Source organism: Pelmatolapia mariae, linkage group LG16_19 (assembly GCF_036321145.2).
Source record: "Pelmatolapia mariae isolate MD_Pm_ZW linkage group LG16_19, Pm_UMD_F_2, whole genome shotgun sequence".
Classification (NCBI taxonomy): Eukaryota; Metazoa; Chordata; class Actinopteri; order Cichliformes; family Cichlidae; genus Pelmatolapia; species Pelmatolapia mariae.
The window spans coordinates 18,281,257-18,297,987 of record NC_086241.1 but is presented as its reverse complement, the minus strand read 5'-3'; the positions used below and the strand labels follow the sequence as shown (position 1 = coordinate 18,297,987).

At 39.8% G+C, this 16,731-nt stretch overlaps 1 protein-coding gene across 4 annotated transcripts; it reads right to left on the bottom strand.

Moving 5' to 3' along the window:
- Nucleotides 1-1,394: 1,394 nt before the first annotated feature.
- glra2 (glycine receptor, alpha 2) lies at nucleotides 1,395-15,173 on the bottom strand. 4 transcript variants are annotated; one of them, XM_063498998.2, is made up of 9 exons: nucleotides 14,535-15,173; nucleotides 13,780-13,901; nucleotides 11,671-11,738; nucleotides 10,249-10,472; nucleotides 9,048-9,130; nucleotides 8,817-8,954; nucleotides 8,508-8,722; nucleotides 6,339-6,488; nucleotides 1,395-4,483 (listed from the first exon to the last, which is right to left on the bottom strand). In XM_063498998.2, the coding sequence occupies exons 1-9, from the start codon at nucleotides 14,618-14,620 to the stop codon at nucleotides 4,202-4,204; spliced, it is 1,368 nt and encodes a 455-aa protein (XP_063355068.1). In that variant the 5' UTR covers nucleotides 14,621-15,173; the 3' UTR covers nucleotides 1,395-4,201. The 4 variants fall into 4 exon arrangements, with proteins under 4 accessions (XP_063355068.1, XP_063355067.1, XP_063355069.1 ...); XM_063498997.1 differs by lacking the exon at nucleotides 11,671-11,738 and adding an exon at nucleotides 11,528-11,595 and having other exon boundaries at nucleotides 14,535-15,171; XM_063498999.1 differs by lacking the exon at nucleotides 14,535-15,173 and adding an exon at nucleotides 11,528-11,595 and having other exon boundaries at nucleotides 13,780-13,885.
- Nucleotides 15,174-16,731: the final 1,558 nt, after the last annotated feature.

Sequence of the window (16,731 nt, the reverse complement as noted above, 5' to 3'; positions counted from 1 at the left end):
CAATCGGAGGAGGTTTATGAAACATTTTCTAGACAATTTATGTCTGTTATTCTGACTGTTATTCTATTGCGCGAAAGTGGAAAGTTGCCAATCATCGCAGGAGTGGATATCCCAGCAAACTGCAAGGTCAGATCATACAATGCTGAGAGAGATTGCAGCAAACACAAGAGCTACATCTCAGACAATAATGCACAGTGCCACGTTTGGCGAAAACCAAACACAGCATATCAGCAGAAACACCTCGTACCAGCTGTAAAGCACAGTGGTGGAAAAGTGCTAATTTCGGATGGTTTACAGCCACAGCACCTGGATCAGTGTGTCCACTATGAACTCCTCTATGTAGCAAAGTATTCTAGAGTCAAAATGGGGTCATCTGTTTGACAGGTACAGCTTGGCTGAAGCTGCGTCATACAACAGGAGAATAATCCTGAACATGGCGGCAAACCAACAAAAGAATGCCTAAACGAAAAAGAATCAATGTGCCACAATGGCCCAGTCTAAGCCCAGACCTCAACCTGATTGAAATGCTGTGGCAGCACATTAAGAGCGTAGTGCATAATTTAGTGGCCACAAACCTCAATGAACTGAAGCAATTTTGTAAAGAAGAATAAACCAAAATTTCCCCAAATTAATACTTCGAGTTGCTGCTGAAAAGGGTTCTATAACCTCCTGAACCCCAGTGCTTTTCCATTTTCTCTCAGTTTTTTTAAAATAAATAATCGCAGTGCTTATCTGAGGTGGTGTTTTAATAATTTTAAACCTGGGAAATACAAGATAGTTGGGTTTTTTTCCATTTTTTTGTCCTGATAAAGAAAACCTTCATGACTGTATATCCATCTGTACATATAGGACTAGGGTAGTGGTTGCATTTGTTTGAGCACAAATGCTGTAACAACAGGTGTAAACCATCTAACGGACATATTTGTTTGTAAACAATAAATACATTTAGGTATATAATTGCCGTTTTATGCCTCTGGAGCCATGCCAGTAGTTTCCCTTCAGCTAGTAGGCACGCACCAGCTGATGGAATCTCTGTACTACAGTGTGAAGTCCATTATCATGCATTAATGGAAACCTACTGTCAGATCATATCTATGTCACCTCAGGCCACCCAGTGATCCATGCCATGTGTCATCACCCTGACTTATCAGCTTGGCAAAGAGAAGTGGCAGTGTTTTCATTTTCTTAGATCTGCAACCGAGCACAAAAAAGTATTTTTGCGTGTTTGTGCCATTTTTTTTGTTTTGTTTTTGTTTTTTTTTCGTTTTTTTAAGGCATCCATCTTTTATTGTTGTAGAAGAAAGCAATGTAAACTATAATCTCATCAACAAATGGATGAAAATGTCAATTCAGAGGACTGGTCACTTCTTTATAAATGACAGGAGACGCAGAAATAAAGTAAATATGGTGCACAGTCAATTTTATTGATGTACAGACCAATAAATAAGCCTTTTTCATGAATAGCATTCAAGAAAAGAGTTTGTCACCACAGTATATAAGGAGTGCAAGGGTCATTAGCTGCTTTGTACCATTACTGTTATGCAGATCTGTCCTTCACTTTTCAGTCCATCTACAAACAAATATCATCAGCCAGCAACAAACAAGTGAAGGGAAACAGTCCACAGCGGAAGTATACAGAAAGATATTATTTTATAACAAACATAACCTTTTCCCATTACAATAAATATTTTATTTGTCTAAATCTACAAAAACATAGCTCAAATTCTAGAACTATACCTTACATACCTGGGGGTATTAACCCTGGAATTTAAAATAATTCACGTGAATACGGGCGTGTGATAACATTAAGCAACATAGTGCATGTTCACAGTTTGTGGGCTTACCTATACACTTGCTCAAAATAAGCCATTATACCTTTTTCATGTGAGATATATGATATTTTGCTAAATAAACTGCACAAGAATGAAAAGCAAAGTTAAAGACATCAACAAAAAGGTGACATCATTTCCGAATATTTATAATTCACTTAGAGAAAAAGGAAACATTGTTAAGTACCTTTGGATGTCTGGCCACTGGTAGAAAAGCTCAAAGGCTGCGTTCAGCTGTGATAGACTGCCCAAAAGGGGAAAACAGAGAAGCGTAGCACTTTGTCCGACCAAATCGTTGACATCTAAGGCCTCAGGATTTAGTAAAAATGCAGAACCCAATTCCTGATTCCAGATTTTCATCTGACTTATTCATACCCATGCCTGAGACATTTACTGCTGCTTAGTTTAGTGCTCTGCTCATATAGTTCGAAACAGTGGTTCTCAAAGTAAAGCCAGGGGATCCACAAGGGCGAAATTATGAACTAAAGACAGATAGATTGTTTTCTATCATTTAAAAGGGATTGGAATCATTTGCAGCACTGAACTGGGTGCACCCCATGTTATATTTGGGCCAATAGAAACTCTGGCATGATTATGACAGATAATATCAATCTTATGTGAAACCACTTACAGTGTGGTGAGAAAGTCCCCTTTCTGATTTCTTACTCCTTATTTATTTCTTTATTTGCATATTTGTCACACTTGAATATTTCAAATCATCAAATAAATGTTAGTATTAGAAAAAAATAACCTGAGCAAACACAAAATTTTATTTTTAAACGATTATTTCATTTGTTAAGGGAAAAAAAGCTCACCAAACGTACTTGGCCCTGTGTGAAAAAGTAATTGTCCACCTTGTTAAATCATGAATTAACTGTGATTAACCACATATTTTTGGAAAACAACACAGAGAGCCTCATTCTGACACTGTTGTGTCTCCCTTCCCAATTTAATGGCAAATCCAAGAGGGGATTCAAAGGATAAAACATGGACTAATATAAGAGATGTAATGACTGAAGTTCAGTTTAGTTGGCTGCACTCAGGCCTGATTACTGTGAGACCTGCAGAATCAATAAATCCCATAAACTAGTCAACTTCACCTGACCAGGCGAAGTTGACTAGTTGACACTCATGCCACAATATAAAGAAACGGATGAGAAACCAAGTTATTGACTCATCGAAGGGTTTTTTGTTGTGTTACATATTGACATAAAACTAACACAGCATTTCATAAAAAGAACATTATCCCAACAGTCAAGCATGGTGGTGGTAGTGTCATGGTCTGAGGCTCCTTTGCTGTTTTAGGATCTGGATGACTCATTGTAATTAATGGAACCATGAATTCTGCACTGTACCAGAAAATCCTAAAGGAGAATGCCCAGCCATCATTTTCAGCAGGTTAAACAGCAGAACAATGATTTGAAACACACCAGCATGTCTAAAATCTGAATGGCTCAAATAATTATCTCAAACTCTTGACTGTAGTTCTTACTGCCAAGGCTGGAACAACCAGTCATCAGGTTTTGGCTATAATCGCAAAGTTTTGAGTAACTATTTTTCCTTAATAAATGAAATCAGCATTTGAAAAATACATTGTGTATTTATTCATATTGTCTTTGTCTAATAATAAAATTGATCTGAAACATGTAAGTGTGACAACTGTGCAAAAAAAGGAAAAAAAGTCTGGACGGGGTGCTGTTTAGCTTGGTTTGTTAGCCATCTAAGTAGCAGACAAGCATTAAGAAACTGAGTTATTCAACATCATCCAGCGATTCTAACACCACATCAGCTAATGTGGTGTTACGATTGTTAAGGGGTTCTTGAAACATATTTTTAGAGGTCCCTGGCCCCAAATGTTATGTAATGCTATGTGAGAGCTATGTTTTGTATAAATAGGGTGGAAGTTCTATGACAGAAGTCCATTATAAAACAGTCCTATGCTACCTCGGTAAGAAAATTTGCAAAACGTCTTGAGGGCTTGACAGAGCTACCTTAGAGTTACGGATTCATGGAATGTTCCTCTGTTTCTTGGTTGTAGACCTCAAAGCTGAATCAATTCAAAATCATTTTGGTCCATCTTCTCCAGCATGTTAGTGAGTCTTGAGCTAAGACCTTTTCTCTATAATCTTCAGAAAATATTTTGCAGCAGTACAAGAACAAATAAAGCATCTGTGTCTGAACAACTGTTCACCTTATCAAATCATGAACATTACTGTACGATTCATAAATATTGTACGTTATCCCTGAAAGAACACCACCATTACCACAATGGTGCCTCTCAATGCACAGTTTACCCTCTCATCTCCCTGTGCTTTCTAAGCATTTCTCAATCTGAGAAATGTAAAATATGTTCTCAGCCGACGGCAAAGTCTTTACTTTTTATGGATGTCCTCATGCCGGATGATCTTGTAGGTAACCCAGTAGAAGACATTGAAGATGAGGAAAGCCAGAGGGAAAGCGGCCCGTGAGATCGTGTCGATCCTCTTGGCTCTGTCCACAAACTTTTTCCTCATGGTGTCTATGTCCTTTGAGGCTGATTGTTGAGGGTTGGGAGCTGGAACAGCATTTTTAACAGCTGAGCCATCCTTTGTTGGCAGACATTGGCTCATGTTGTAGCCGGCAAAATTAAAGCGGCCTTCACGCAGATCGTCATCCTGAAAAGTGACATGCACATGTGGATGAGTTTGCTAGACCTTTTTAAAAGCCTGCAGCTCAGATGTTAGGCTTTACTTTGTAATGACTGAAGGTTTTTCAACAAACTCACATGAACATGAACATTAATCATGAGATATTGCACTTTCAAATTAATTTAAAATAAACTCCCAAGATAACCTGATGCACAGTGGTGAAAAAACATTTACAGAGATTGCTTCGGGAGATGAATCTTAACTCATCCATCCATTTATTTTCTTCTGCTTATTCAATACAGGGTCACAGGGGGGGTGAATCTTAATTCAGACAAACAGCAATAAAGGTGCATGTGTTCAGCGCCCCGACAAGTTTCTATGGCTATGATAGCAAATAGAGTTAGAGCTAATAGGAAGTCAGCAGTTTTGCAGGTACTGGGATAACAAAACAAGACCATTATTATTATGTTGTATTCTTTTATTCTGGAGGAACTATAGCAGCACATGAGACTTCCTTTTTCTCCATTTAAAAGATTGTCATTCAAATCAACAGCTGAAAGATGGTAATTGCCACATACTTGTAGTTAGAATATGTGCTTTTTGTGATGTAAAACTAAACTGACTCACACTGACAATTCATCCAGCTCTTTGGACAAAATTTGGTAGAAATCCATCCATCACATCTGAAATCACAAAGGCCAGTATCACGGTGGCCACAGTCAACAGTATGATGACCTACATAGACTCTGAAAAATCATTTCCCCTTTCCTTTTGAAGTTTTTTCCCTTTTTGTCATGCAGTCCAAATAAAACCAGTGTTTTATTGACTGACTTTATATGACCTCATGCCTCCTGCCTGCCGATCCCCATGAGTGTTAAATCCCTTGAGTTTGGCTGATTTTATTTTGGGACTATTTTTCCGACTGAGCCTACTGCCTGCCCCCTTTCTCATGGACAGTCTGCCTGTGTATGACCCCTGCTCTGCCCATTAAAACAAGATTTATAGACTTTTATCCAGAGCTCTGTCTGATTCCTGCATTGGAGTCTGCCCTTGGTTCGAGCACATTATAGTTAGGCTGCATCTTTCTGGACTCATGAACTTTATACCAAATTCTAAAGTAATTCACTTGGTAAATTTTGAAATATGAGTGAACATTTTGACTTTAGGCATCTTAAACAAAAAACAGGGTGTGAGACTCTACATACCTGATCTACTGTGATTCATGCTCTGAGCCGTACAAATGTTTCACAAAATTTAAAGCAATCCATCCAATAGTTAATGAGAAATCTTGTTTCAGACCAAAGAGGTATTATTGATGCTCATCCTCAGAGACACACTACTTCTTCTTCATCTTCTTCAGTTCAGTTCAGTTCATTTTTATTTCAAACATATACATTCACCAACATTTCATAAAATCATTCCATGCAGTTGTTTGAAAAGGAGTTCTTGTTCTGGTTTCTTCCTTTAGGGGTTGCCACAGCAGATCATCTGCCTTCATCTCACCATATCACTGGCACCTCTCACACCAGCCCTCTGCATGTCCCCTTTCACTACATCCATCAGTCTTCCCTGTAGTCATCATTTTTCCTCCTGCCTGACAGCCCCATATTCAACACCCTTTGCCCAATATATCCACTATCCCTCCTCTGCCCACGTCCCAACCATCTTAGCTATGGTAATCAGCATGTTTGATTTGGCAAAGGTTTTACATCAGATGCCTTTCCTAACACAACCCTTCCTATTTATCCCATCTTGGGAATGGCACTAGGAGTTCAATGGCTTGTGGGCCCCACCTGTCACTGGGTTCCCAGAGACACGCTGCTAATGTGGCTAAAAAGTCTGAAGTGCATAGAGCAACCATGTGAAGACTTTGAAAGCCTACCTTGTGATTCCTTCTTTGTCTTCGCCTCAGGCGAAGGAACTCTTTCTGTTGCCTGGAGACAAAATTAACCCCAGCATATTCGAGCAATGCAGCAAATACAAAGAGCAGACACACAGCCATCCAGATATCAATGGCTTTCACATAGGAGACCTGGGAGAGAAAACAGATGTTTTTTTGTTAGATTCTTCAAGCTGACAGCATTGGCTAACAGTTAAAATAAAGTATGAATGTAGCCTTTAGCTGAGAACGCTATTTAATTTTTGTATTTCTCTTTTATTAATATTAAACTTGAGTCCTATGTGTTGTTATATCTATCAGTTGTTCCACAGCCACTTTCTGTGTTTTTCCTTTTATTTTGCTCCTTCAGTTAATTGTGACCTCTAAATAGCTGTAATTACAGATAATGTTTGCTAACAAGTGTGTCAGAGCTGCCAGCAGTGTCAGTGATTGCGTGGCTTTAACAGTAGGAAATAATTACTGTCTCAACCGCTAAAGGAAAGAGAACTGTGGCATTACTTTGTACCTGTAGGTCCTTGACTTTGATCTGGTTCTTTCGAGAAAGTGAAGATGAGGCTGAAACCTTTTTCTGCTCATCAGTGTGACCCCATCCTTTCATGACAGCTGATTAGCATGTGGAGAAACATCTCTGGTTCTAGAGGGCACTTAAGGCATATTGAATTGTTGTCCGTGTACTGAGGCTGTCAAAGGCTTGCCTTTAAATATTTATCAGCATACGTGTCTTTCATATGAGAATCTCTGACGAGGCTGAGGCCTTTAGTGCTCATGTGCAGACTGATGTGTGACTGATCATCATCTGACTCATGTTGTTTCTGCAGTACCTTTAACACTTGATACAATTTTTTTTGTTACTCCTTGAAATGACCACAGTTTATGACAAAAATGTTACATTTTGTGAACTGTATCAGGCCCAGCTGTGCTTCTACAAAAACACAAAAATAGAGTATCTTATCCTCTGATGTATTACAGTGGCTTTCACAACAGCTCTGAGCTGTAGTTTAAACAGTCCACTGTGAAGAACGCTTTGATTTGCTTTGTTTGTTCTCTCAATTGGTTCAGTGTTTATTTTTGAGTTATAAATCCATCCTCTGTGTGAAATGTTGATGCCTGAGTCTCACACTAAAGGAGCAGCACCCATTTTCAGCTCATTGCACTGACTGCCTAAAGAAGAAATAGTAAAATCTGTTTGATCCACTGGTTGCTTTTGTTTCAAGGTACAGCTGGGATTCTAGGCGCCTACAGATACATTAAAACTGCAGGGACCTACTATCTTTTTAATAAACTATGAATGCTTTCTAGCAGTGTCAGACAGAACTTATTCAAATGCCAATTACAGTTATGGTTATTTTATTAGTCCTTTATTTATCCAGGTAAAAAATCTCATTGAGATTAAAAATCTCATTTTCAAGAGAGACCTGGCATCATGTCACGTTATAAAATCTCTTTTTTCCTTGATTGCATTAATTCAAATGATAAATATTTATGACAACCATTCAAGCAATATAATTACATAATGGATGTAAACTTACAAAAAATATTAAAACTCAGAGGTGGATTTGTGTACCAGCGATCAGTCTTAAATAACAACATTTGATATTTAATATTTAAACTGTTATTTGACTTTGCCCATCCTCCGCTCTCCTAGCTGAGCGGCTGAAGCTTGTCCAGGCTGTCATAGAGTCAGAGGGAGGGTAAACCTGGACAGATCTCGAGTCTATCACAGGGCTCACCCAGAGAGACATATATCCAATTAACTTAACAAGCATGTCTTTGGACTGTGGGAAGAAGTCGGAGCACCTGGAGACAATCTTGCCAGCAGACATATATTTAACTTGCACATCCATAACAAACTTTCACTTTTAAAAGAAATATTAATCTTTTAGGTTACTTCCTGTGTGCTCTCCGTTCTTGCTTTAGAAAATTTACCCTGTGATATGACATGAAACACTTTGGCTAATCACAAGTCTTTTCAGACCAGATCAGGTGAGTTGTACAAATTACTATAAACAGCAAAGACATCTGTGGGAACATGGTTCAACGTGAAATCCATATGAGAAATATCTAAAAAAACCTAGGACTCAAGCTTCATATGTTTTTGCCACATACGAGGCTTGTGCTTATCTGCTGGAAGAAAACAAACAAAGGTTTTACCTTTGGAAGAGAAGCCCTGGACCCAGAGCTTTGGGTGGTCATGGTAAGCACAGTGGTGATTCCCAGCGCCACTCTGGCTGGAGCAGCATCCATATTAATCCAAAAAGACACCCATGAGAGGATGACAATGAGGAGAGAAGGAATGTACATCTGGATCAGGTAGTAGCCCATTTGGCGCTCCAGGTGGAATTTAACTTCAATACAGGTAAACTTCCCTGTTCATCAACAAGAAAACATATTTAAAAATGCAATTCAGCCATCCACCTGGGAGAAATGTTAGCTGTTTGAAACATAGACATAAATGCTGACCGGTGTTGTAGTGTTTGGTACAGTAGCCCAACTCCTTCTCATCCCTCATGATAAACTGAGGCAGGGTGAGTCCCTCCGACACCTGTACTGCACCGTTCTCCAGCCACTCAAACACCAAGTCATTCATAGTGTATCCAACTAGAGCCAGGAAAGAACGGGTGAATTTAGTAAGTAGATTCTCATTTTAGAAAGTGTAGCAAAAATCTGGAAAATAAAAAGATCAGCACTTACAACTTTCCAGTTGCATCGTACAAGTTTGGACATCCATTGGAAAGTTCTTCAGATCCATCGGGCACGATAGAATGAGAGTCAACCTGTAATATGACACAAGGTCACAATGCAAAATGCAACAAACAACAATGTTATTTGATGTCAAAAGAAGACTTATTAACACTCAAACTAGCAGCTCGACATGCGTATTGAAAAAAATCTTGAAAAATTAGATTACAGTTGGTACTTTTTTTTTTTAGTTGTATCAGGTATTGGCTGCTCTTTCTCCTGTGTCATAACCTCCAACATATCATGTAGGATACCCTTCAGCAGGTTCCTATTACACTTTCATTACTGCAACTTATTGTTTCTGTGATGCATTGTGGTCCACAGTCTGCTCACTCTGTCATTTCTCTCATGAATGGAGACTGCAGCTAACCACCTTTCATTTTTCTTCTTGGCCCGCGATACCTTAACACCTGAGCACCACTCAGAGTTGAGCCGCTTTCTAAATGGACTCAGAATTGATCTGCTTTATATCGCATCGCTGCAGAGAAAATTGGATGTTGCATGTGGCTTTTGTATTGTAATAAAATACAGCACATTTTACACGTTTTTTTCTTGTTTTTGGCCTGTACTTGTGGTGGTATGCATCCTAAGTTTTCAAACATCTTTTCATATTTAATAGAAGACCAGCATGGAGAAAAATACCCCCTTCCTTCCCAGCTCTAAGTTTGGGTTTTACTTTAGATTTTCACCAGCGCCCCTGAGATTTACTTGTCCTCTTGCAGTCGTATTGCACATGGGAATGTGCTGCGGTTCAGAAAATTATACAGTTTCAAAAAATGATCACAGTGAGATAAAAATCTGTTTCAAATTGCATGCTGCAGATTGACAGTCTTTGATGTTTAAGAGAAAGTGTAAGAAAGGCAGTAAGTGAACATGTCCTGCGGTAATCTGTGCATTCAGCAGAGATTTCTGCTTCAGCTACACTAATATCAAACTGTGTAAAAGGCAAGTTATTATTGCCGTTTCCTAATCTACCAGTTATTTTTCTCGTTTTGTCCCTTTAAAGAACATTGGTGGTGAAAAAATGTCCAGAAACTAAAATACCTTATTTTGTCCCAGTATCACAAAAATAATAATTATTAAAACATTTTCAAATAATGTGCAGTTCTTCAGTCTTTTAAAATTGTCTTTAGAAACCCGTGAAGTACTACACCTGATGCTGTAGAGGACAGTCCCATCCTTGAAGATCCTCAGCAGCTTGTTGTCTGTGGTGACGTCATGGAAGTTGGCTCCTTTCTCGTTGGCGAAGAAGAGGTCAGGCTTCCATATGGAGTCCAGCATAGATGGGTCCAGGTCAAGGGACGAATCTGGGTATTTACTGTATGCCAGCCGAGGGTCATTCCACTTCTGCCGCAGGAAGATGTTCACTCTGTAATCCTGCGGAGACGACAAGCGGCTTTGCATATTTTGCAGTGCAGCGATTCGGGTTATGAGAATGCATGCTGATGGAGGAATGTCAATCACTGGTATCAGTTTTTAATATTAGATAACCTTCTTTTTGACAAGGTAAATACAGGAAATTTTGTATTTACTTTTCTAATCCACAAAAGTAATAAAAGGAAAATGAGTGACAAATGTGTTCCAATGCACATTTTGCAAAAATTATATCATTCAGCAGTACCATCAAAATGAATCTTAATTATCATACATTTGTTCTCATGACAACTTTCGTGACTACGTATTGTTGCAAGCTGCATTCACTAGCCACTGACCTCACCATAACTTTTCTTATTCAAAATTATGCAAGAGAAGCTAAATGAGGTGTTTATCAGATGCAGAGCCTGAAGAGGAGGCATCTGACAGCACAGTTAGCAATAGACTGAGTGTCACAAAGCTCAATGTAATTGATATGCCATGATGATGAGAAGCCCTTATGTTGCTTGACATTTTATCAGCATATTGGCGGTTCCAAATATCTGCATGCCTGTCTTAATACTGTGTAATTCCCTGGCAATCTTACATGTTCCACCTACTGCGCAAATTAACATTTTCCATTTATGATCTAAGTAGTTATTATCACTCATTACGAATTCTTTGATCCTGATTAGTTTCAGTGCAGCCCTGCAGGTTTTATATTTTTACCCTTCAGGGGCTGGATGCCTTCATACCTCATGTATTGCACATCAGTTTGTTTGAAAGCCCCAGCCCCCCACTGTCAATTATTGGCTCTGCTTAAGTGACTTGTCAGGATTTGTTGTATGAAATAGTAAAACCAGACTCATGGGAGCAGAAACCAATATTTGACTGGATAGCCCGCCAATAAACTTTTTGATGGCAAAGAACTAAATCTTATTTAATGAATAGGAAGACATGGCATGGAAGGATGTTTTAAAAAAGGTCAGCAAGGCTAAGTAAAAACAGGATGATTCAGTCGTATCTCCATAGGAGAGGTCAGGGCTTTAAAAGATGTCCAAATACAACACTCAACTCACCATTGTAGTTTCTGCTATAGAACCAAAGCTGTTGATAAATATGTTGCAGGTAACATTAACTGGTGGACCTGCAGGTTGAGGAATAGATAACATATTGACACATTGTACAGGACAAAAATCAACCAAATACCAGAGGAACTCACCATAGTTGTCTCTGTGACAGAGCCGAAACTGTTGATAAAAATATTGCATGTAACGTTTACAGGGGGACCTGTGAAATGGAATGACAATGACATGACAGGAAAAAGCCTTAAACCATACGTATTATAAAGGATGACTGGGTTTCAGGTGGGGAAGATATTTTGACAGGAAAACGTAAAATATGCATTCACAAAACAAGCGATGTTTTGAACTTTTGTTTTTGAGGGAGCTTCGGGGCAGAAAAAAATCTATTAATTAGTAAAGGCACCACTGTGTCAGCTTAATGTTATAATGATGCAGTGATGTCTTGTAGGGTAATGTAGGCAATCTTTCAAGGTTGTCGTGCTGTAAACACATTTTTCTTGTGTTTACACATCACAAGAGGAGACATGCACATGCAGATAGGAGCATGCACACAAACACAAAAGTACCTTTGGCTGAATAATCAATTAGAAATCCCCACAAAATGTAATGTTAAGTAGTTGTTTCAGTACAAACAAAATCGCATAATAACTGGTTTTGGCTTCAGAAATGTGATTATTTTATGTGACAAATTTTGATTTGGATGATGAAGCTGGGATTGTCACTGACATCCCCTTTCTTTTTACTAAACAATTAATTTCTAATCAACTGGGAAAGTCATCTAGAGTATTTTTTTAAAGTGAAAACACTCTCTGGTTGCAGTTCTACAATAATCTTTTCTTCTTTGTATCAAATCTGAGCAGTTTCTCTCCAACACTGTGAGTAAGAAGTGCCCAGCATGCTTTGATGAATAGTGTCATCTTTTTCTGTATAGAAGAGGCTGAGCTGAAATCTCTTTGCAAGGCTTGGCAGGTTATGTGCCATTTAAAGTCAAAGCAAATCTTTTTTTGCTCTCTCTCTCTCTCTCTTTCTCTCTCTCTCTCTCTCTTTTTCTCTCTGATAAGTGGAGCTGTAAGCCCTTCCTAGTGCCCTTCCCCTGTGTTTTCTTCATCAATATTGCATGGAGCTTGGTATTAATATTTGCCTCAGTTTGTCGTTAGCTTGCTACATTTAACAGTGGAAGCAGAAAAATACGGCAGTACCTGCTGCTGACGACAAAACTCACGCAAAGGAAATCTAGGGCAACCTTCAGAAAATGAGTTCAACACTCTTCAAAGTGTGACTAGCAGGTTCAGAAGCAAAATCATCTATTTACGATGAAGTGAGCTCATGCAAATGTTGGGGGGGTTCTTGCCAGAAAATGTATGAGTGTGCATTCAGAACTCTCTGTGTGTGTGTGTGTGTGTGTGTGTGTGTGTGTGTGTGTGTGTGTGTGTGTGTGTGTGTGTGTGTGTCAGAATAAAGAATAAAGAATAATCAGAAACATAAAATCAGGATTTTTTTTCTTTTGGAAGGCTAGAAGTGATGCATCATCCCTCGGCAAAAAAAAAGAAAAAAAATGCCAGCTGGTATTAAGCAGGCTATCTTCCTCTTATCTTGAGTCCATCTCAGCAATAAACATTTTTTCATCTTTCCCTCAAATGGGAAGGAAAGATCTGGGCCTTGTGTCTCTGAGTCTGATTAGCTCCTGTGCTGTACTGTCTGACTGCTTCAGCTACCCAACAAGTCCCAGTCCACCTGACCCAGTCTGGAGTGGGCCTGAACCCCGCTGGGCTAGCCTCTTCTCACTCAGCTCTGTTCCAGTGCTGTGATGCTGTGTCTGTCCTCAGTATCACAGCAGCAACAACAACAGAGGAAGTCAGTAGCCTGCAGCCTTGCCACGGGGGCACCATCCATCATTTGGCCTGTCATGGTGGCATCCTTGTCTACTGCAAGAACCAATCTGTTTCTTTGTGACGGAGATATTTACAAGCATCCGTTTCCCCCCAGTTTTAAATGATGTTATCCTGATGGGGATTCTGCTTGACACATTTTCAGGAAATGAAAATATGCACGCGATGTTATAATGAGGAATTAATTTGTGGTTTCATTCAAGCCGGAATTATCATGTTACTGATGACTGAAGTGATTGTGTGTTCTGAGTCATTTTAGCGAATCATATAAGTAAAGATGACAAACTTGCTGTGTTTCTAGAAATTTGTGGGGCGTGTGGAGATTATGTTAAAACATAAAGATCGTGACAAACAAACCTTTAAAATTCGGTCTTATTCGCGCATCATACCCAGACGTGCGACCCATGAGTGAGTCCAGAAAGTCTGATGGAGACAGGTTGGAGGATGATCTGGAATCGTGCTCCTTGGCGTCCACAACTCTGGAACGCACACATGGTGAGAAAAATCACTGGATCACACAAGTCAGAGCTCAGAATCGGGAGTTAAACCTTATCTTCCCCCTAGCAGCTGCCTCGCAGTGGTGGGTACGCAGAGCGAAACCAGAAAAAATGCGTTAATGCGCACAAACGTATCGGATGGGATTTCGACGTCGTGGGCTTCTCCTCTAAGAAAGGATTATTCTGTTGATAAAGATTCGCGCACAGATACCACACCACGCTGTAGCCATGTTTTAACGCAATGTTGAGTTGCCAGAGGGGAAGGGAAAATACCATCACACGCGTAAACGTCTCTGTCACCATTTAAGTACAAACCAAATTTCCCAATACGAATATTATTTGTATTAATAATATTTTAGTTTTTTTTTAGAGAATAATCTCGACAAAACAATCGATGATTAAAATCTTAATCAAGAAAGAGTTTTGAAAATAAAAGCACATCATATTCAATTACCAACTTTGTTCAGAAATTTCTTCACTGACGCTGCTTTCATGTCGTTTCCCTAACTAACACATCGAAAACTTCTAACATCTAAATTTCCAAACTTTACTTGGAAGAGACAAAGTGTTTCACGGATATTGAATCAAATATGTTTGATAAATAGATTCGCCTACCTGAAGTTGTTTGTCTCCATCAAATATGTGAATAAAGCTGCTAAAACCTTAATAAGGGAGCGATTCATTCCTGGTGGTTTCCCCATGTGCTCACTTTTTTATTTCTTCCATATGTTTACATTAGTCAAACACATAATCCAGATAGGGACCCCGCTTTTTTCCGGACTAAGTCGTGGGCGTTTGGGTCTTCTTTTGTCACAGGAATATACAGGAGACATTCCTCAACGCAGTTTCATGAAACTCCCGAAAACAGATTTGTCGAAGCGTAGGTGTGAAGAGACATCAGTCCAGTGGCCAGACGTCGAGAAGGTGAAACTCCAAGACGCATCAGCTGGAAGCTCTGCTTCGGTGGCGCTGGCTGAGATGTAAGAGCGGGCTTTGAGAAGAACAGCCCGTTGGCTTGCGTTGTTACTCATGAAGTGAGATCTTTCTCAGGTGGGGGGAACGTCAAGGAATGAGAGAGGAACGCCTTTTTCTCATTTCAGCACTTGGACAGCTCCCGGCTGAGTTACGCGCAAGCGCAAGGCTTAAAAGTGGCGGACGTGAGTTGGTTTTCAATAAGTCAAATAAACGAGGAAGGTAATCACTTGAAAGACACTCAGACATTGTCTCCATTGTCTTTAAATGACGACGCTTTTAAATGATAGCATTTACCTCACGAGATCGGCTTAATGGGGGAACTCTGGGAGCGCGCAGCTGCGCGTAAGAATCAACTGGTTTTAGAACATTTCTTGTGTTTTCTAGAGATGATGAACGGCGTTTAAGCTGAACGGTGGTGTGGGCTTCTAGTTAAATCGACATCTACTTAGGATGTGATTTATTACAAAGCAGATCTATTCTTCAGGGCAGTCATTATCATATTACATATTGTGGGTGTATAACATAAAACTGACTGTGTGACTCTCACGCCGTTCCTGTCTATATATTTGAAGTGGGTTTTTTTTTTTTGTTCCCACCCAAATGTGTTTAGAGCAACCTACGTCCTCACAGATATCAAGAGTGTAAACAAAGGAGGACGCACCAGCGAGATGCTGCTGGGAGAGTATTTGGTACCCCGGTTGCCCTGGAAACAGATTTCCAAGGCACATCATTGGAAATGCTGAAAGGTTGGCCTCCCAGAGCGAGACCGAAGAGAAGCTGACTGACAAACACAGACGGAGACAGCAGGAAATAAAGGCTACTACAGGATGGCTGTAGCCTGAGGGTGGAGGAACTGAGGTTTAGAAGGCCGCCACACAGATCTGGGTGATAATTGTTCAATATATATGTATATAAGCTGCTGGTGGTGATGCAGAGAGTGGATAGGGACCTGGCAGTTTGAGGATGTGAGTGGGCTGTGAGGCTTTATGGACCACAGGCATGAATGACTCATTCCACATGAACGCACAGGCATGTGGTGAGAAGGAAGCAGCTAAACTTAGTGAGAAAAGAAAATATTTCATTCACTTCAAGCCAAGTGCAGGACTCCTGTTGTAGGATTACTGCCAGCACATCACACGCTTATTGCACTTTAGCCCGACACTTGGCTACTAACCAGTTAACAGATCATCTCAGCCCTTCTCATGTCAAGCGTCACCCCCCTCACCCCACCCCACCCCCAACCCCTTTAATGCTGTCATAAAAGTGTCACTTTGTATCTTATGCTCAGGAAGGCATGGCCTGCCATAGTCTGAAGATTTAACATTGATGTATCAACAGAGGTCTGGCGTATGGCTTGTTCTGAAATATTATAAATACTGAATGATTGCATGAATTATTGAACAACTGGCACATGTACTGTTTTTCATAAATACTTTCAAGTTAAAAACAAAAACAAAAAAACAAAGTTTGCCTTGTCTTGTGTCAACCATTTATGTGGATAACTCCACTTGTGAGCGTGTCTGGTTCAAGTCAAAAATAACACCTATAAAACCGGTATTTTCTCTAATGAATACATTTCTCTCTGGTAAGAGCCAAAATCCTCTTTGCACTCAAGCCCTTTATTTCCCATCTTTGAGACAGCTGCACTTGGCATGTCTGTGTAATGACACCAAACCAGAGCTTCAATTGGCCATTAGTTTCCATAAGGAAAGACTTCAGCCCAGGTGGGTCACATAATTAAAGGAGAACAAGTCAGATCTGCTTGTCACTGAGGCGAGAGAGTGTGTGTGAGACAGAGAGAGAGAGATGTGGGCCTCTCTCTGTGAATAAAACAGGA

Bases quoted from the DNA above. Each gene is read 5' to 3' on its own strand.
- glra2 (XM_063498998.2), bottom strand. From the start codon at position 14,620: ATGGGGAAACCACCAGGAATGAATCGCTCCCTTATTAAGGTTTTAGCA. The intron at 13,902-14,534 runs GTAGGCGAATCT...TGTGCGTTCCAG, and splicing joins ATGGAGACAAACAACTTCAG to AGTTGTGGACGCCAAGGAGC. The intron at 9,131-10,248 runs GTGTAGTACTTC...GTCATATTACAG, and splicing joins ACTGTCCTCTACAGCATCAG to GTTGACTCTCATTCTATCGT.